Source organism: Harmonia axyridis, chromosome 2, assembly GCF_914767665.1.
Source record: "Harmonia axyridis chromosome 2, icHarAxyr1.1, whole genome shotgun sequence".
NCBI classification, from domain to species: domain Eukaryota; kingdom Metazoa; phylum Arthropoda; class Insecta; order Coleoptera; family Coccinellidae; genus Harmonia; species Harmonia axyridis.
The window spans coordinates 36,494,531-36,516,761 of NC_059502.1; the positions used below are offsets into that span (position 1 = coordinate 36,494,531).

The window sequence follows — 22,231 nt, forward strand, 5'->3', positions numbered from 1 at the left end:
ACCTTAATTCAGCTCCGCGCGAACTTTACGGTTTTAGATCAACGAAAAACCGTGTTACCAGTAACGTGACTATGAAAAAAATCCATTCCTTATTAACGCTCTCACATCTTAATTTTTACGCACGCCATTGGATACGAAGATCTCCGGAGATCAGCGGCGGAGTTTTGGAAACATACAGATATACAGGGTGTTTCCTAAACATGCGGCAAAAATTCAGGGGGTTGTTCCTTGGACTATTCTAAGAATATTTTGTCCTTTGATGATTTTTGAAAAACCTATTTGTTTCGAAGATATAGGGGAAACAAAATTTCAGATAATAACATTTTATTATGAAAAATTACATGAAAATTCAACTCAACCTACAAAAACTGTTGAAAATGACCACCTCTAGCCAGCATACAAGCATCCAATAAAAAAAAAAAAAATAAAAAATGTTAATTGCTAATACATCACAAAACGAATTCAAATGAAAACCGTGTTTAATCTGTATTCCTTTACCATCTGCACTTATCAATTTTTAGTCAAAAAACTGGCCGTTTTTAGTAATTGGAATGTTGTTAAACAAATTTAAAAATAAATTGTACCTACTTAGTAAACACAGTGCGGTACGCATTTTTATTTAAACTATTATTAATTTTAAAAATATGAAAAATGTTGTTCGCCCTGTATCTTCGAAACAAAGAGGTTTTTCAAAAATCATCCAAGGACAAAACATGCTTAAAATAGTCCAAGGAACAACCCCCTGAATTTTTGCCGCATGTTTAGGAAACACCCTGTATATATTGTACATGACGAATTTTGTACGCGTCTATGACGATACGTTACGTGCACATATCTGTCTTAGTTACCCCAAAATCCATTTTCGCTTACCAAATTCGATTCAAAACATTGTATACTTAAAACTCATGGTCATGATATCGAATATCAGAGTAATGAAATCCATGTGGTACTTTATTGCTACTGAGAATTAAACTGATAATTATTTTATCATTGTTATCTCTATCAATTCCAATAACAGGAGCTATTGTTATAGCATAGACGAATTTGTGGTTAAAGTTATTTTCTGTCAAAAGAAAAGTGAAATATCACAATATCTGTCAGATATGTCAAATTACCTACTGTACTGCAGACTGCTAAATGTATACACTTTAATAACATTGAAGTTGAAGGATATTATTTGTCTATATGAGCTTGTGATGGTATCATATTTCGTTCAAAATCATATTTCAGTTTTATAGGATCAGGCTTTATGGAGAATGTAAATTATTTCAATAAAGTACGCAGTTGCTGTTGATGCATTTACCTGATATCTACCAAGGTAGATTATAGATGAGTTTTTATTTTTTCTTTTAATTTTTTAGATGTCATGAATTTTTCTTCGAACGAAATAATTTTAGAAGCACAAAGGGGACGACAATGGAGCCCTATAATAACTCAACAGGTAAATTAACCATAATTTTTCATTTTATCTACCTGTTAATCTTCAATTAGCTGATTTTTTCAGCTACGCTTGAGACATATAAATCAAGTATGGTGCTTGAATTTGAAATGTGAAAGAAATAAGCTATTCAATTTCTATTTCACCTTGCATTTAACGACTATGAGTGCCCCATTTTATACAAGTGAAAAGACTCGCGGACCTCATCCAAAATGGCAAGATTTAGTTTTGAACAACTATCCAACTACAACTGGTATTTATTATTAATATATATATATATAATCTTTATCCCATTTGTTACCTTTCGGTGTATGGGTAGTAATCTAGAAAATTAGAGAGTAACTGAAAAATAGTTTGATTAGGAATGTTAAAAGATCTTACAGAAAACATAAGAGTTAATTGAATTTCCTTTGCAATTTATGCTCTTCTTTGATATCTATCATAATAATGAGTTGCACTCTGGTTTTTACCATTATTGATTTCCTATGTTTATTGAATTGATCAATTAAATTAATTTCAGCTGTTGTTTTACGTATATGGCAACATGAAGAAAAAAATAGTGATGGAGATAAAATGATACTTGTTTGGGGTCTTCATCTATCTGGATTGGTGTATCTTGGGAACAAAGTAATACATATGCAGCCTTGTTTATTCAATCATAATACTGTGATATTTTGTATGTTGGGTGGTTTCTTTACTAGTGTTCATTGTATCAGAAATGATATTCATCAATTACCAGATTCTTTTAAGCAACATATGAATATACTAGATTTTCCTAAGAACAAAACAATTTACAAAAACACTACTTCTTTCCATCAATCCAATGATGTTAGGAAAAGTTATAATGTAGATAAATTGAGGAAATTGCACTATACAGAAATAATAATAAAAAATAAAACGATAGAGGCTCAGCAATTAAAAGAAAAAATTACAAAGTTGGATGTATCAATACAAAAACCAGAACAACAGATGCCATTGATGAAAACAAAGAGTACATCTCAATTGCTCACAATGGATCATCTTAATAGAATGTTAGATGTAAGTTGTATTTCATGTCATATTTGTGAAAATATTTTTTATTATATCTTTCTTACTAAGCATTTCAATTATGACCGTTTTATATAGAGATTTATTTGCTTCTATAGGAAAAACCAACCCCAATACAGCAACAAGAAATGTATAGATTGAAACTAGAGATTGAAAATGCTAAATTCAAGACAAAACTGGCTGGTCAATGTTTAGAAAAAAAATGGGTTAACCTCAAACTGTTGAGAAAAAGTTATTCTGATCTGATGGAGAGTAATACTGAGAAGGGTAATTAAGTTGAAAATTTGTAGTTAAATATTGTGGTTGTACTGCAAATGGAAAGATTTTGAACTCTTTACGAAATATTCTTATTTTGATGATGTACTTAAGAGAGTCACGACAAAGGAAATAAGACATTTGTAACCTCATATTTGAACCATGTCATCAAATACTCAATTTAAATTTTACAATCAGGAGATTATAGTTTATCCTACTTATGAAATGAACAACATGAAAAAATCATGAGAAACACCATAGGTTTTAAAAACGGGTATTTTTAAATGAATTTGGCAACGATGCCCTGTTCCTCATAGAAACAAACAGAACTACATTACTCCCTTATTTTTCTTCAAGTAAAGCAATCAGTTATCGTTAATAAATTTGAAGAATCAATATTGTGCATGATCACAATGACGAGAGCAGAAAAATTTTGGGGGAATAAATCTTTTTTATATTGAGCCATGCTTATGGTAGTGGTAGGTTGTGGCCTACTTTATAGATGATAAAATTTACAGACTATAACCTTAATACAAAATGCATATTAATTAATTAATGGGTTTGATCTGATCCGACTATCATTGCATGCAGGCAAAAACGCCAAATTGATGATAAACAATCACATAAAATGATTTGAACTAACTACTGTTTCCATATAAAAATATATAATATATATTTCAGAATCTCAGTTGATGGAAAACTTTCGAATTCTCAGCAAAGAAAAAGAAAAACTGAAAGAATATCACAAAGTAGTGAAACAACATCAAGAATTATTAATTCATAAGAAATCTCAGTTATTTCAAAGAAAGCGCCAACTTTTACAGCAATTGCTATGGATTTATCCTATACAAGAAGCTCCAGATAAGAAATATACAATTAAAGGCATGCATCTTCCCAACTCGGATTTGTTGTCAGGTTTGTGACCTGTGATCATTATTTTGACTGAAGGTGTTTGTTTATTACTTCTTATATTCCATAGATGTCACAGATGATGGTGTATCTGTAGCTTTAGGATACGTAACTCATATTTTACTAATGTGTTCAAAATTTTTGCAAGTACCTCTCAGATATCCAATGACTCATTTGGGTTCGAGATCAAGTGTAACTGATGAAATATCTCCAGATCTACCAGAAAAAGAGTAAGTTTTTTTGGAAAATTTGTTTACAATGGAATATCATACAAATGATAATACTACGCTAAATATCATGAAAGTTTGTCATATAAAAATATATAATTTAATCCATTTTGGTTTCCTTTGTAACTTGAAGTCACGCCGAATTGGCTATATTTTCGTCTATGAAGTAAAAGATTTTTATTTCCAATCATTATTTCATGATCAATTTACTCTAAAGCTCTGGGATTATTTTCACAAAAGATAATTCTAATGCTGAATAGATGCAATTTTATAACTGTTATAACAATGTTTTGAATGAATGTAGGATTTCCAACAACATTGATTACTTAATTTGATGTACTTTGGCATTCCAAAGGACATCACAGAAACAAAATTGAGAAAAGCACTAACATTGCATAAGGAGCTTCTGAGTGCTGGTCTATAATAAAGTAGTATCAGCTGACGCCACAGAACAGGAGCTATTGGGACTTTTCACATGACTGGAATAGGCCGCTGATTTTTGATACTTCAAATCACAGGAACCTCTCCAATGAACTATGCATATGCTTTATTTGTTGTTATATACTCCCCCAGTAGCTGATCGAACCATAGAATACTGATCCTAGTCTATTACTTCTTCTTCTTCACTCCTTTACTATGTGCTTGGTTGGGACCATCGACACAGCAAACAAATGACCCTCCTAGAGTGGGAGGGGTGTGGGTTCCCACTTTGGTTTTGTCTGCATTTATTGTGCCTCATACACTCTGACTATTGTTAATTGCTAGTATTATCACTATTTAATTTAACATTCGGAGGAATCACCTTGGCAGGGACTCACGACTACCCAGGGTTTTCCCAAAACTCAGACAAAGCACCAAAATAGACGGAAATAAGGATAGAGGGTATATTATACCACATAAAAATAAAAATGAATTAACTCAAACACACACTACAACATCAATCAATCTTCACATTGGACATTTTTTTTTTTTTGTATTTGGTATTTTGCAATTTGATCTTTGAAGCTAAAAGCAATTTGTACAGCAACCTATACACTGTGATGTTTTTAGAGAATAGTAAATCAAATATGTTGAGTGGAAAAGTCCCTGAAGAATTGATCTTTAAGAGATCATTATATCGGGTGTCCCAAGGTCAGTGGCCTATTAGATTATTATGGAAACTATTGATGGTAAAGATTTCAAATTTTGTGGATAGATATTTGGCCATGTAAGGTACATTTTTAAAATAATTTCACATTTCCAGTGTTGCCGGATGTACGACAATTTGGCAACAACTTTGTTATTTTAAATGGGACATCCGGTATTTCTATTTTTTTTATGATACTCCATAAAATATTAAATCTATTCACTCTTACTTTTCCATCCCTGTCTTTAACGGTTTTTGAGTTATTAATTATTTTTCGAAATTTTGGATCAAATTGGCGTGTTACGAAAATGACTCTAGTTCGCTCAATATTTGAGATTTAAGTCAAAAATTTTGCCAGTCGTTAGATATTGATCTGATCTGTGTCACTGCTTTTGAATTATGGTTGTCAATAATACAGGACGGACCAAAAAAAATCATCATTTGCCAAGTTACAAAATTGTAGAAAAGTCTATTTTTTCAAATTAGACACCTAGTATATTTTTCAATTTTTGGAATCAGTACAACACACTCTACAATTTTTCTATTCACGTCCCTATACCTATCTCAACTGGATTCCGAGTTATATGCGTTATATGTGTATATCTTTCTTGAGCCATTATTTATAGAAAAACCTCGCAACAAAACACCTGTTAGGCAATAATTGTTTATTTTGACATTTATGGATTGAACTGATTCATTGATATATCGATCTATGAACGACATAGAGAAAATAACAATACAAAAGAAATTAACGCTTATTGAATCAATGTGAAATCTAATAAACGCATATAACTCGGAATCCAGTTGAGATAGGTATAGGGACGTGAAAAGAAAAATTGTAGAGTATGTTGTACTGATTCCAAAAATTGAAAAATATACTAGGTGTTTAATTTGAAAAAATAGACTTTTTTACAATTTTGTAACTTGGCAAATGATGGTTTTTTTTTGTTCGTCCTGTATTATTGACAACTATAATTCAAAAGCAGTGACACAGATCAGATCAATATCTAACGACTTGCAAAATTTCTGACTTAAATCTCAAATATTGAGCGAACTACAGTCATTTTCGTAATACGCCAATTTGATCTAAAATTTCGAAAAATAATTAATAACTCAAAAACCGTTAAAGATAGGGATGGAAAAAATAGAGTGAATAGATTTAATATTTTATGGAGTATCATAAAAAAAATAGAAATACCGGATGTCCCATTTAAAATAACAAAGTTGTTGCCAAATTGTCGTACATCCGGCAACACTGGAAATGTGAAATTATTTTAAAAATGTACCTTACATGGCCAAATATCTATCCACAAAATTTGAAATCTTTACCATTAATAGTTTCCATAATAATCTAATAGGCCACTCACCTTGGGACACCCGATATAACTTTGAGCAATTATCCATATTATCTTTGCATGCGAAAATTATATGTGCTATGTCGCCTTCTCACCACAGGAACAAAGATCCGTCTCCCTCACATGAATCTTTTGCAAATGTCCAGGAGAACAAAAATGTTGAGTTCTTAATCTATTGATCGTAACTATGTTACCTCTAGTCAGATCAACACCCAAAAACCAAGGTTTCACACCTATGGACCCTGGAGCCACATATTGAGCAAAAGTACGATTACCCATTTTCTCAATCCAGCGTTTCTTCCATCTTTCCCAGACAATGCGTTTGAAAGTTGGCCAAAAATCAGCCACGTCCGCTCTAAGAATTGGCGACCTTTCAGAACTATTTCTTGCTGAATAATACGCTTGATCATTTCCATAAATATTTGTATGACTGGGTATCCAAACAAGCCTAACAGAGAAATCATTTTCAGACAGATATATTAAGTTGGCTCTGATAGAAAGTGTAATATGATCATTTTTACCTGCATTTCTCCATTTGTTATTTTTTCAAGTGCCCCCTTGGAATCCAAAACTATCGGATATTTTTTGAGATTTTTACTTTCAATTACCCATGTTGCCTCCAAGATTGCTAGCAATTCAGCCGAGCATATGGAGAAGTAATTAGGTATCATCTTCGATATCCCAACCCCTATAGAACTATAAACACCTATACCTGTTTTATTAGGAGTTTTTGAGGCATCTGTGAAAACAATCTTGTATTCTGGGTATTTTTCCAAACATGCAGAGACAAAATCCGCTGAGTTATCTGGCGATGTCTTAGACAGATTGATTGAGTGGTATTCAATTGACGTAGTATGAACAGATAGTTCACCCAAAAAGCAGGGAAGGTGGAGAGATGAATAGATACCTTCTACATTATTCAAAATCCTAAGACTCTCTACTATAAGAGGAGGGTTTTCCCAGTAAGTCCAGTATCTGAGAGAAGTTATGTTGGCAAGCACAGGGTCATTATGAATTCTATGTAACTTAGAGACAAATTTTCTTGCCAAGAAAAGTCTACACTTCTCGAATGGAAGTTCATTAGTTTCTACCAGTATTATGTGTATCGGAGTTGATCTCATGTATCCCATTACTACACGTAAAGCAGCATATTGAGTTCTATCCAATTTCTCCCTAAGAGATTTGGAACATTTTCCATAAAATTTGTACAGCAGGAGTTGAGTTGCTGAATGACAACCCCACCAGGTTCTACACAATGCTTTCATCACATTAATACCTTGCATAGATTTGGCGGACATGTTATTAATATGTTGGGACCAATCCAGATTTTGATGTATTGTCACACCCAAATATTAAACAGATTCCGCCCATGGGATATCCTTATTATATAGTTTTACGTGTGGAATGTTGATTAGTTCCTTTGAATTGCGACAACAGAGGGCCGACGATTTCTCCGTGGATAACTGAAGAAATTTGGAATTTGTCCACCTTTCTATCGAACTCAATGCCCTATTCATCTTATCAACAGCCTCCCTGATAGAGGATCCTGTAGCTGTTATTGTAGTGTCATCAGCGTATTTCAGGGTTACCACACCAGGAATATCAATATACCCTTGTGCATCTTTGATAAAGATGTTAAATAAGATAGATCCTAGTCTATTATGCGCCCGTGTTGACCATAAAACTGTATATTATGGAATGTGATTTATTATGATGTCATTGTTGTCGGTTACTTTATCAAGGTGAAGGATTCTAATGATAAGATCCTCTTAAAATTTGTCCTAGAGAGAGAGAAAGAGAAATTTATTGATTTTTCAATCAAATGGCTATAGACTGCAGTCTTCCTGCCAGTTATTTACAGGTTTATATTACATTTAATTATAAATTGTCAGATAATATAAAAACAGCTTTTATTCTATTGATTTATGTTTGAAAGTGGTAACTTTGCCTTTAGTGCAGCTGTTTTATTGTTGATATTCAAAGAGGATTCAAGTATTCGAAAATTGGGAGTGCCAGTAGTTTTGCTTTTGGTGGTGATGTCCTTTGGTAGCTGTGAATCAGTTGATTCATAATATTAACGTTATTCTGGTTAGTGATGAACTTTTTGCCAAGATTTTCAAGTCTTCCCAATACTGGTTCTACTTCAGTAGTTTCAAATAGTAGTTGCTTAGAAGGGTTGTGGAGTGGATTGTTTGGGTGTCTCAGTTTTGTAATTTTTCTAAGGCAAGTTCTTTCGGCAACTTCTAAATTTTTTATTGTTGTCGTTGGGGCGTTCAAGAATGCTGTGTATCCATACTCCAGTAAGGGTCTGCATATCATCTTGTATATTTTGCTCGCCGTTTTGGTGCTGATCCCTACATTTTTATATATGAGCGATCTGAAATGTCCAGCTCGGGTAATAGCTCTTTTGTGTTATTATGTGGGTTTTAATATTTAATTTATGATCTAATTTTATACCGAGGTGTTTACAGATATTTGTGGATGTAATTGTCTTGACTGGAAGAATAAACAACTTCTATTCAACATTTGCTTCTCTGATGAATGTTTTTTTTTTTCTGAATGGTATAGTTAACTGTTATTCCTGTCTTTACTGGTCAGATGAAAATCCTCATATCTTTCGTGAAACTCACACTTAAATACCACAAAAAATGTCTGGGCGGGCATTTTTGGTGACCGTATCATTAGGCCCTTCTTAGAGAACAATCTGACAGGCTTCGCTACCTTCAAATACAGAGAATGAATTTACCCTCTACTCATTGACAATCTTGGAGAAAGTAAATCACTACCCAATACCACGTCTGTTTTCAATAATATGAATGTCCCCCTAGTTATGCAACTGGTGTCACGACTATTATTAGATATGAACTTTCTCAACCAGATTGGTAGGCCAGATCTACAAATCTGTCCCCTCTAGACTTCTTTTTGAGGCGCTTAAAATTGAAAATGTATGCCACAGAATGCGCTTCATTGCAAAAATTCAACAATTAGGACATTTATCTCGTTTTTATCATAAATTTTCCCCATCTGCCTTGACTTGTTGAAATTGGTTATCATTTTTATGATGTGAAAAATGGGTGGTATTTCGTTTTCAAAGTTGAATACTTTGTGAACGAGTAGTCAGATAGTGAAAAAATTTTCACTTTCATATTCAGGAGGAAAAGACCTTCATAACAACATATCGCATGTCCCATTTAACCTATTCAAACTTGCGGAGTTGGGATTGCTGCATAGAGTGATGAAGGGATATAATGAAGGTTTTTATGTAAAAAGATGCCTTACTCAAGAACAAAATTGATGTGTCCAAGAATTTCTCCATTATCTATTTATTTAAATGAAAAGACTTCTGTTTCCTTTTCAGTGTAACACCTATATACTGATATGTAATCCCCAAGGATGCAGTGCTTTCCTCTTTTTTTTATATTCTGCTTGAATTGTCTATGGTTTAGTCGACGCTAGTAACACCAAATTTTCCACTAAGCTTGGAATTTTTATTCTATACCCAATGGGTACAGGTACGTTAATATCAAGTTGTGAAATGATTGTGTAACCAACCGTTTATTATCAGTAGAAATGTTGGGGGAAATAACATTTATTTGCTCAAAGAATTATATCAATATTTAACGTTGTTTTTAAACGTATAAATACGGTTTTATTATGATATCAACAGAAACGTTGATCGAACACTTAAATATATTGAAGAAAGAAGTCCATGCTCAAAGTGGAGTAGTAGATAGAGAAGAGAGAAACTAAGGTCTCTAAGTCTTCTCCATAAACGATGAAAAATTTTTTTGAAAAAAAAACCCTTATAAACATATTTTGAATCCTGAAGGGTTCATCTTCAGTAAAGGAAATATTAAGAAACATAAAAGCACAAATCAACATCCAAAAATGAAAAATCAAAAGTAACTAACTGCTTGGTAAGGGATCAAATGGAGAATTCAACCCCGAGGGAAGGATTGGAACAATATATCGGGTGTCCCAAACTCGATGGCCTATTAGACGTTTCTGGAAAACTAATCATAATTTTAAGCTGAAAATTTGCATATTGGGGTTTGAGACAATGATCTTTCTCCCTAAAATATTTTTAGATCTCTACAACTCCCGGTTATACCGGAAACAGACTACTACTTCCTTATTTCAAATGCCACACCCAGTACATTATTGCTTCATTAGATAGCTTTTTTGATGGCAATTTCGGCAATATGCCATAATTTGGGTAAAAATTCAACGGTTCATGAGTTATTGGGATTCTTATGAGAAAAAAAGGTGGCGATGAGGACTCACATTTGTAGATGGTCAATTGTAGTGGTGTTTTTATGTTGATATTATTTTGGATTTTGATGAATTTTTCGCTGAGTTTTTGCATTCTTTCCAGTATTGGTTTTATTTCCATTGTCTGATGTAAAAGCTGATTGAATGGGTTGTTGGAATGTCTCAGTTTTGTAATTTTTCGTAAGCAAGTTCTTTCTGCTACTTCAATTGTATTCAGACCTGTTTTTGTTGAATTTGAGAATATTGTATGTCCATAGTACAATAAAGGTCTGCATATCATTTTGTATATCGCATTAGCTGTTTTACTGCTGATTATTTTTATAGGTAAGAGATCTAAATGCCCAGCTCCGGTGATAGCATTTTTCTTTTGGATATTTAAGTGTGCTCTGAAGTTCAACTTGTTACCAATCTTTATGCCCTTGTTCTGGCATGAATCTGCTGGAGTAATTGTGTCACTTCAAAGTTTTATATTGGGAAAGTTGGCATTGATTTTATTATTGAAAATGATGAGTTTTGACTGGTTGGGTTGTATTCTTCAACGTCTCGACCATGCCTGTAACATCTACCAATTTCTGTTCCATAATTATTATTATTATTATTATCATACAATCTTTCAGTGATTTGTGGTGGGATATTAAAGTTGTGTCATCATCAAATTGGAGAATGTATTCTATCTTGTTGATGTTCTGGTTCTTGAAATCGGATTGTCTGTACATGTCACTGCAGAACAAATTGTAGATTAGAGGAGAGATTGGTGAGCCTTGTGGTAGTCTTTGCGCTGTTGTAATTTCTTCTGAAGTTTCACCTTTGACCCTCACCTGTCTAGATTCTAGAACGAAATTTTCAATTATGTTTGTCAAATAGATATGTACATTTTAGATGGAAAAGTTTGGAGATCAGACCGGCGTGCCAGACACTGTTGAAAGATTTTTGAATGTCCATAAATATAGCAGCTGTTTTATTTCCCATTTTTGCATTGAACGCTTGAAGTGGGTATAATTATAGGGTGTATGGTCGATGTCTTCTTTTTGAATCCGAATTGACATGGTCGTATATATTTCCCTATCTCCTTGCATATTCTTTCTCCCAATTGTTTTTTCAAAATATTTTCCTAATATAGGTACAAGTGTAATTGGCCTATGTTGGAATTATCTGTCTTTGCCTTGGGGATGGTTATCAAAATACCTTTTTTCCATTCAATTGGAAAGAGGGATTGAGAGAGGTAGTAGTTATAAATTTTGATCATAACATTGTGAACTGAGGGTCTAATTTCCTCAGTATATTTTTTTTGGAATATTGCCATAGCCAGTTGTTGTGTTCTTTCCATGGTTAAGTGCCGTATAGTATTCTTCCTCTAGTTTAGGCTCAAATGTATTCTCTGACGGATTGTGGGGTGAGTCGTTAGTCGTTCGCGTACCAATTTTCTATTTGTTTCCTATACTCCTCATCAAATTCTTTGTTTGCGGATTTTTTAAACAGATTTTCAAAATGTTTTGCGAAAGCATCAGCAATATCTTTATCCTTATTGAGAGTTTCACCATTGACTTGATTTAGATTTGAAAGTTGATTCTCCAGTATGTCCTACCTTTTTGATCTTCGATTTTTTTGCAGGTCTCTAGATATTTATTGGATCTGTATTGCAAGATCCCTGTCCAGTTTGTTGAATTTTCGTTTTAGACTTGGATTTTGGTTACTCTGATATTCACGAAATAAGTGTTTTTTTTCTTATCAGCTTTATGATGTAGGGAGGAAGGGTTTGACTGAAGTATCGTTTTTGAGTGTCGGTGTTTCCTCTGTTATTATTCTTGATAGATTGTTATGGAAAAGGTTTCTGTACTCAGGAGTAATTTCAATTTGGGGTTCAATCACTTCAAACATTCTTTCATTCACTTCTTCAGTGTTGCATTTTTCGTAAATTGATTTGGTTTCTTGGCTGTATTCTTCAGGTTGTTAGAACAATATTAACTTAATTAAAATCAAAACGGATCAATAACCGAAATAATCTCCAATTTCTCCAAAATAGATTATACATGAATTTGATCACAAATTCGCCCTTGGTTAGATGAACCTCATCGTTTATCATTGTTCCTAGCTCAAAATTCTAAAACTAGATAGAGAACGATCTGGTCCTCCTAGTTCTGGAAGACAAAGTTTGAATCCCAAAAGTAGAAATATTTTTTCATAAGCCAACTTTTAATGATTTGATTATATTCCATGAGAAATGAAGAAATAATACACTTCAGTATAAAATTAACGGTGTTTTATTCATCTCTATTTCAGATTTCCTCTATTCACTAAAGGCAAGGATCGGATGCAGTTTACTTATGGAGTTTTTTTGTTGAACAAGAATATTGCGCAACTAAGATGGTTGTTCAATATGCATACTCAAGACTTGAAACTAACACTTCCCAATCTCCTAAGTTTTCTTCAAGGCTATAAGGAATCTAAACAAGAGAGGTTCATGGTTTCTCTTCTCAATATTAACGAAGAAACTAATCCACAGAATTTGATTTCTGCGATTCAAAAACTGCCACCACTTTGTTGCTTTAATGAATGGAGTTTGAAATATGATAGAAAAATGGAGTGCTCTAATTCCCCTGAATTGAATAGTGACAAACACAGAATAGGTAATGGTGATATAAAAAGTACTCCTCTAGTAAAAGGGGATTATTTGACTCTCTCAGAATTATTAATGAAAAAACAAATTAGCAATGAATCTTTCAGAAGTTATTTATCTCAGGATAAAGAAAGTAATTATGGTGAGTATTTAATAGGATTAAGAAATCATTCGTAACATGAATCTTAATTACACATCAATCAAAACATTATTCGATGAAGGACAATATTGACATAATGTAGCTCTTTCCATTTCTGAAATTTATGACTGGTCTTCCGAAGATATAAAACACATTGAATAATGGAAAACAAACTGCTTTTTGCCAACTTAAGAATGATCTTATTCCCAAATAGTATCGTTTTGAATTTGGTGGTTTTGATTAACATGAATGACAGAAATAGAAATCATGAAATTAGTATTTCATTGAATCAATTATTCTTTTCAAGAGTGTCATGTTTATGGTGGCAAACTTGAATGTTTAGAAGATATGTGTTTCACTCAAGAGTTTTTCTAATTTGGTACTTCTGCAAATGTTTCCGGATACTGTTAGTGAAAGTGCTCGAAACGATATCCTTAATTTTTATATTTTGATATTTTATTCAATTGACTCCACAGGGGAACAGCTGTTTCAGTGTCGAGGTTTTCTGAGTTGACTCTATATCAATTTGATGTCCTGAATTCAAATAACATATTCATTTTTACCTAGAACCTCATATTTGTAATATATACAATTTTAGAGAAATATAAGTTACATTATTTTAACTCAAATCCGTAAGTGTAGCAAACAAAAGTAGATACAAAATTTCTATTTTAGTTATACAAAATACAATCTTCGAAATCTTCTTTTCCTTCAGTTCCTTTTTAAACTACATCAGTAATCTGCCATCATGTGCATATCTCATCTTCCTTGGTAGCGGTCCTCCATAACTTTAATATCTTGGTGAAATCTTTCACCTTGTTCCTCACTCATGTCTCCTAAATTTTCTGGAAAATGGTCTGTGTAAATAGTGTATTTTAATACTCATATTGCACCCTAAGGATTTGAAACTATTCAGCATCTTGTTAACCATTTCAACATAGTTTTGAGCTTTATGTTTGCCTAGAAAATTTTCTACAATTGCAACAAAACAAAGCAACAAAGCTTCTTCTTCAACTTGATTCATTGAATTTATGAAGGCAGGATCTTTAATTAATTGTATTATTTGTGGGCCGTCAAATATCCCTGCTTTGAGTTTTTCTGTGCTCAACTGTTGCATTTTTACCCCCATATATGCAAAACATGATCCATTCTTATCAAAAGCCTTTACAAATTGCTTCATTAAGCCCAACTTTATATGTAACAGAGGAAGTATGAGTTTTTTCTCTTTCAACCAAAGCGTCGTTAATGACATTCTCTTCCCCAACGTCCATGTTTTCTCTCTGAGGCCAATTAACCAAATTAATTTATAAATAAAGGCAACAACTACTAAAAACCACCTCTGTTCTAATCCAAAATGAAAACTATCACAATTATGAAACAAGAAGAACAGACGACCTAAGAACTGACTTCGACAGAACGACTAAAGCTTTGAAATCTTCCATTACTAGTAGCATTACCTCATACTGAATGCCTCCTCGATGAATCAAAAGTGCCATAATCTAAAACTATACCTTCTCTTGTCTTTGATATTTTTGTTATTGAAGGATGTGAATAAATTCATAAATTAGTTAAGGACAATAATGTGGTTATTTTGTTACAAGATAAATTCAGACATAGTGTGGTGTGGTGCAGGTTTTTGTAACTGTGTTGGGGGGTAAAGATTATTATTATTATTTTTATACTGTTGATAATATATTTTTTATATCTATAAATTTTACTTATTTAATCAACTTCATTGGTGTTTAATCCATCTGAAATTGGAAATGGTACAATAGATCTTCTTTAGTTGCATTTGCTTTTTTGTTTATTTTACGCAGTAAACCAAAAATAATAATCATCAGTTTATTGTTGAAAAATTAATAAATAAATACAAGTAGTCTCAAATTCAAATATCTCAATAAAATACAATTAACCGTACATCTTGATATTGTAAATATCGAGTGCTAGGATCAGAGATTAAATCCCATTAGTTTCATAAAGATAAGAAGATGTAGTCACTTAAACAATTGCCCTTCCAACATTGCTTTGAAGGAAAGGGAGGTTACGTAGGCGTGTTCGAAATGATTGGGTTTAGATTAGTAGATTATTTGAATTCTGAGTAAGTATTTTGTAGGAAACAAAAGCGATGTATCCTCATTTTTTAATTTGCGATATTTTCCCGTTCACGTCATGATCGTAATTTTTTATGATACTACATCCCCATTGATTTGGTCGAATGCTTATTTTTTCAAAACCAATATCAAGCTATCTAAGGATTGTAGTATCAATGGAGAGAAAATGAAGATCATCAGTGAAAAAAATATTTTTTGAAAACTCGTTATTTTTTAGATTTTTTTTCTCTCATAATTTTTTGGGTAGTTTTCAATTTATACAATTTCTACCCATGTTTTTTTTCAAAATATGCCTAACTGTACAGTCCGGATTTCAAATTTTTTGAGAAATTTGAATGCTAGACATAGGTTCATTAGTTTTTATAAAGGTCTTCTTCTTCTTTTTTATGTGCTGTCTCCTTTAAGAAGGTTGGCTATCATCATGGCGATTTTTACCCTTGAAGTTGCGGATCTGAACAACTCAACAGAGCTACTGTTGTACCACTGCCTTAGGTTGTTCAACCAGGAGATGCGTCTTCTTCCTATACTTCTTTTACCCTGTATTTTCCCCTGTATAATAGTTTGCAACAGCGTATACCTCTCCCCTCTCATCACGTGGCCCAGATACTGCAATTTTCTGATTTTGACTGTGTCGACTATTTCCTTCTCCTTTCCCATTCTTCTCAATACCTCCTTGTTCGTTATTCTGCTCACCCAGCTTATTCTGAGGATTCTTCGATATGTCCACATCTCGAATGCTTCCAGCTTGTCGGTGTCGCATTTCTTAAGCGTCCAGGCCTCCATCCCATATAGTAGTACTGGAAATACGTAGCATTTAAGCATTCTGATTTTAAGATGTAGACTAAGATCTGTTCTGGTATTTATAAAGGTACATACATTCAAATCCCTCAAATTATGAAAAATATTCAAAATTGCGCTCACTAAATGGCTAAGTAGCAACGAAACTGCGGGCAGAGAGAATATATTCTATGCCTAATGCTAACATCAGAACGGAGTTTCACTGTTTGTTGTGGAAATGAAGAGGAGAAAATATTTTCATTCTCCATTTGACTTTTAACATTTTTATGCATTTCATTATAACACATTAATATTACATCTTTGCCAGCATTGAATAGTTTTCATGATGATAACTTTTTAATTAGTAATCTATGTAATATGAATATAACAGGAAATATATTTCTTTTAGGTCCTAGACATACACCAACTGTCAAAAAAGAAAGCGCCATGGACAGTACAAGCAATTTTTCAAATAACCAACTCAACTGTGATATAATTTCGAATAATGATAGTAATAAGGAAACAATAGACTGTTTACAACATAGTGATTCAGTGGAAGAAGGAACAGACTTGTTAAACCCTAAATCAACATTAAGTGATTTAGTGGTAGATACAAATGGTAGTAATGGAAATGTGCAACCTAAATTATTGCATTGTGACAGAGGAGTTTTCATCAACAATCCAGAAAATGATGCTCCTGAACAGACTAACTTAATTTCCAAAGATCAAGAGGAGTTTATGCAAAACTGGTTAAGGACAGGGCCAGCATTAGTTTGTTCTGATAAAAATCTTTATCCTGATGAATATTTGGGTTCCACTTCTTCAGTTCAGAACTCTGAAAGTCCTCTGACAGCTCGTACTGATGCTTTAGTGTCCACCAAATCTTTCAATTTGGTTAAACCTAAACACTGATACAATATTAATTACAACGAAGTATTATTATGGTATAAATCATTTCTTTTCTTTATTGTGATTATTTCCATTAATTTATGTTTATACCGTCTGTAATTTGCATAAGATGTAATTTGAATTTTGATGGAATTAATAGAATATTAGAGTTCTTAAGCAGTGTCAATGGAGCTGTGTACTAATTATAATATACAATTGATGCTAAGGAAAGTATGATATGAAATATCAGTCCATTTGTTCTGAATGAAAAGATCATTCTGATTGTTTGAAAATATTTGTATTGGTATATATGGGTTTATTGAGGTTTCATGAATCATTTAGATCTTGAAATGATGATACATTTTTTAGTAAACAAAACTTTAGAAAGATTTTAATTTATTATTGAAAATATATAATCACTTAATATATATGTATATATATATATATATGAATTGATATAGAGTATGTCATCAAAAAGTGTCGTTCGTATACATTGCTTTTGCAGTTTTTGATTATATTATTTGCGGTGTTGAATCCAGAAAATTGAATTTCAACATCTAGAGGGGGTAGTCAAAATTCATTTTGATTTTGAGTTATAGTTTTTTTCTTTGGGTATCACTCATGCTAGGGAGGGTATTACACCCTCTGGCCTACCTTGGATTCAACACTGATTATTTGCCATTATCTTTTATTATTTTTTTCTCTCAAAGTAATTTTAAATAAAGTTGCTAAAAAATAAATGACTTCAAATTTTATTGAAATGCGTCATTAATATATCTATTTTGAAATGAACTGATGGGAAACATCTGTTTCTCTGTACAATTAATTCAATGAAAAATAAATTACTGCCCTAAGACAAGAAAAAGAGGTTCTTAACTAATAAACCATCTTTTTTCTTCAGTGTAAATGCAGGATAATTTGGATAGTTTGAATCAGTGTTGAAAATTGTCCTAACTCTTGAACAATTTTATGGATTTCCATGAATATTTCAAGTATTAAGTCTGTGATGCAGGCATGGACTGAGAAAATTATATTTTTGATATCACATCTAGTGAAACATCCAGTGATTACATTTTTTTAGAAACAGAAGTGCGCTTATAAACTACATTGAATGTTTCATCAATATTGGCAATACTACCACACATAATAATATTTTATGTAACACTAGCTGCCGGTCCCAGTTTTGCAAGGGTGGTGTAACCAATGAAAAAAAAATGGACAAAATACTATGTACTCGATAATTTATTCTTGCAATCAACAGAATTTTATTTGAAATAAGTTCACTTCCATTGTTTTTCCACTTATTTGCTGCCATATTATTTTGTATGAAATCTTTGATGCTGCTCTCATTTGTGTTTAATTAGTAAAAATGGTCCACAACATAATAATATTAGAATGAAATATTTTCTATCACTTAGCTATACCCCTAGGTTTAAAAGCAAGGTCTCAAACATTAATTTTGAACTCAGGGGTTTTTTTTGGAATTTTTTTTCAAATGTGATTAAATGTACTTTCTATATAGATCACATTTGATATGATTTTAATTATTATTTGAAAAAAAAGGATTTGATGGAATGCTATTGAAATAACAACAATCGCAGAAACCAAATGTGTGTATTTGGGTTAAATAATAATCTTTATTCTCATAATATATGAACATACATGAGATACATGAGAAGAGAACACGTCACAAATTACAATATTCTAAGAAGTACTGACAAAAAATTCTTGCAAATTGTATGGTTCTTGAATCAACAGAAACTCAAAAGCCTTTTTTTTAACTTTTTCAAATCATTAATTGACCGTAAAAAAAAACAGGAAGAGAATTGAAACTTTCATACACATAAACTCGACACTTTTCTTGCTGAGAGTGAGCCTGAGCAGTGGGTACAAGTGGTAAGGCTGGGTGCGTCTGGTACAGCTTCTGGAGACATACTGATTGAAGTAATCACTGTTATTTTTTATAAAAAGAAGCATTTTTATAAAATGCAGCATATTTTCTAAAACCTATTACTGTTAATTTGATCATTTCATTGTTGTGCGAAAAGGATTAACAGGTCTGTATTTACAATGATTTGAGCTACACTGAAAACTACATCAAATTTTAATATGGAGTGTGGCAGTATGCCAATAGACTTGTTTGATAGAGCATTCAAGGTAATTTATAAGCATGCATCTGTTTCTGAGAAAATTTAGGCACTGCATGTTTTATTAGATGTGATATCAAAAATAAAATGTTTTCAGTCTGTGCCATTGATTATTCCCTAATACTAAATATTGGTCCTTGTCCCAGATTAAATCCTCGAAATATTCATGAAAATCCATAAGAGCATTCAAGAGTTAAAAGTTGGTTAAATGCTTTTGATAAAATGCATAAAATACACTTTATCTTTAAATTAATAGACTTGGGACAATTTTCAACACTGATTCATACTATCCAAATTGTCCAGCATTCGCAATATTGGATTCATTGTGAATATTGCTGGACATCGTGAGATTGGCAGATTGTAAATTATGAAAGTACATTTATTATATTTGAATAATCAATAATTAGTTTTTATTCCAGAATTTTATTCAAACACTCCTTTTAAAGTAAATGGTTCTTGAATTACTAACATATTTCAATAAACCTACGCATATTCATCGAAAAATAATGCAAATTTATGCTAGTTGCGTATAGAAACTTGAATTATGTAAATCATTTACAGTTCACCTGAAATAATTTTTCCTCTAGTACCCTGAATATTATACATCTGAGTGATAATTGCAAATGATAAACCTCTTAAAACCTAGGAGTAAATGGTCTTCGTTTCGAACATGTTCTTCTTTTTAATTTCTCAGAATTAGATGACACAACAGAACTTGCCTTCCTACCTATTGTTGTTGAACTAGATTTTTTTCCAATAGTTGCATTACTGGATTTACGACCAATAGTATTCGCACTAAATTTTTTGTTCAATAATGTCTCATTACATTTTTTAGTTTCATCAATTTCTTCATCTGTAGCATTGAAAATGTTGATATTAATTTTGTTTAATTCTGTAACATTGTTGCCTGATAGAACGGAATCATAGTTTCTGTTGAGGATACCCGGAGCTATTACATTCAGCATTTCTCTACTTCTTCCTGGTAGTGCGAGTGGAGAAAAAATAAACTGCCAACCAGGTGCCCCCAAATGTGCAATGGCCATCTTTAAATATGTTGTTACATCATTAGCAATAAAATAAAATATTCTATTCTTATAGACCCATACCGTTGGCACAGCATTTGGTTCAGTATAGACAAGTGCCACTTTGAAATATACATCATTAGATAACTCGAATACTTTACTATCTGGGCTCAGCTCCAATTTATAAAAGATCCCATCATGGAAAATCCTTGCAGTAGCCTTAGTTTCATAACCGTCAAACAAATTGAGAGATTCGATAGGGTTAATATTGATTTTTGCATATAATTCATTCGACTTCTGATCGTCCCTATTGGTAGGTTCATAAGAGAAAGTATAAGTGTATGATAGTCCGTTGCAGGACAGGTAGAAATCGTGAAGATCTTGTGGTAAATTGACGCTGTTTGCGTTTTCCCACATTTTCACTTGCGATTTTGTCACTGGTGGGAACCTTTTCAGTTTTTTCTCGTGTATGTTTGGCAGTCTATCTAAGACATTTGGTAGACCAATTAATAAGTTTTGATAAAAGGAATCCTCCGAGACCTTATCAACGAAAAATCCTAAGTTGTTCCTGAAAAGAAAATAAATTTTACTAGAGCTATAAAAATGGAATTAATTACCTTACATGTTCTTTTAAAATATTACGAGCAATTTCAGATAATGTCTCCTAGCCAAATAACTGTATCATGCCCATTTGACAAATGTTGGTGTCAAAGCACCATACCATCAATTATGACGTTTTTTTAAATTACCGAATGTGTTTTGTTGTATGATTCATTTAACTCTCACTAGGTTTTTTTTATATATTATTATGATAAATAATAAAGAAAGGTACGCAAAAGCATTGTACCATGTTGAGGAGGTTTCGTAACTTCAAGTAACCTAAGGAGTAAGGACAGTTCGTATCTCATTCAGTTTTCCTGCAGTGTATTTGAGATATAGTTATCACTTTCTCACGATGTGCGTATTTTTCGAATTTTTCAGCCGGGAATAGTAACAAACGACAAGGTTCGACTCAATCGAATAATTATTATTAACGGATCTGTTAGAAATTTTGTTTTCCCGATAATTTCAAAACTATAAATTCGATGGATATCAAATTTTGCATTTAGATTAACAATTACTATTTATCCTATGACTATGAAGATGTAGATAGATAGATAGATAAAAAGGGACGGATTGACTCCAACATCTATGACTCCAACTTAGTAGAGTAACGCTGTGTCCTGCGTGAGCGAACTATTGCGAGCGACGCTACCAAAGCGAATTTATCAAACCTTGGAATATAATAGCGCTGTCCTACGTGCAGTCGTATCGGTAGTAAAACTGTTTGACGCGAATTTCGCGCGATATGTCCGCGATCAAATTATTTGATATTTCTGCGCGAAATTCGCGCGACTGATCTTTCGCAATGCACAATCCCATTTCCCAACCCCAACCATATATTTGTCTCGCCGTGTCGTGTTTGTAGATTTCAACGTAGGACACTGAAAGTCGCGCTGCTCGCATCGCTCGCGTAGTACATAAAATTCGCGTCGCTCGCGTAGTACATAAAATTCGCGTCGCTCGCGTCGTAACATTAGTCGCTCACGTAGGACATAGGGTTAGACTCATGTTGTTTTTATTTAGTGACATGAGCGATAATTTTATTGGTTCATCATTGAACCAATCGATACTATTTTATCATTGATTGAAATTCGAATTTCTTAATCCGCTCCTTCTTGATCACATACCAAGAAGCTCAACCTTTCTCACTTTAATGTTGAGTTTGGAGTCAATGCTCAGCTACGTATTATTATAGATTATTCAGAATAAAAATTTCAAGCTTTATGAAAAATTGCATGATGATCGCGTAGTGACGCGATCATCAAAGAGAAAATTAAAGAACAGAGAAAAAATAATAC

The 22,231-nt window shown here is 32.6% G+C and overlaps 2 protein-coding genes across 2 annotated transcripts; one reads left to right on the top strand and one right to left on the bottom strand.

Annotated features, from left to right (window-relative positions):
- Positions 1-846: 846 nt before the first annotated feature.
- On the top strand, positions 847-17,901 carry LOC123672185 (UV radiation resistance-associated protein). Its single transcript, XM_045606196.1, has 9 exons — positions 847-1,276; positions 1,362-1,441; positions 1,505-1,691; positions 1,959-2,476; positions 2,584-2,752; positions 3,422-3,655; positions 3,720-3,879; positions 12,910-13,388; positions 16,683-17,901. The coding sequence occupies exons 2-9, from the start codon at positions 1,367-1,369 to the stop codon at positions 17,183-17,185; spliced, it is 2,325 nt and encodes a 774-aa protein (XP_045462152.1). The 5' UTR covers positions 847-1,276; positions 1,362-1,366; the 3' UTR covers positions 17,186-17,901.
- Positions 17,902-19,711: 1,810 nt separating this feature from the next.
- On the bottom strand, positions 19,712-21,168 carry LOC123672186 (tubulin polyglutamylase complex subunit 2-like). The gene is made up of 2 exons (XM_045606197.1): positions 20,953-21,168; positions 19,712-20,898 (listed from the first exon to the last, which is right to left on the bottom strand). Coding segments are annotated over exons 1-2 (957 nt in total). The 5' UTR covers positions 20,955-21,168; the 3' UTR covers positions 19,712-19,943.
- Between the last annotated feature and the right edge of the window lie 1,063 nt (positions 21,169-22,231).

Coding starts and splice junctions, on each gene's coding strand:
- LOC123672185 (XM_045606196.1), top strand. CDS start 1,367: ATGAATTTTTCTTCGAACGAAATAATTTTAGAAGCACAAAGGGGACGA. Junction 2,477..2,583: donor ATCTTAATAGAATGTTAGAT/GTAAGTTGTATT, acceptor TTGCTTCTATAG/GAAAAACCAACCCCAATACA. Junction 3,880..12,909: donor CCAGATCTACCAGAAAAAGA/GTAAGTTTTTTT, acceptor TCTCTATTTCAG/ATTTCCTCTATTCACTAAAG.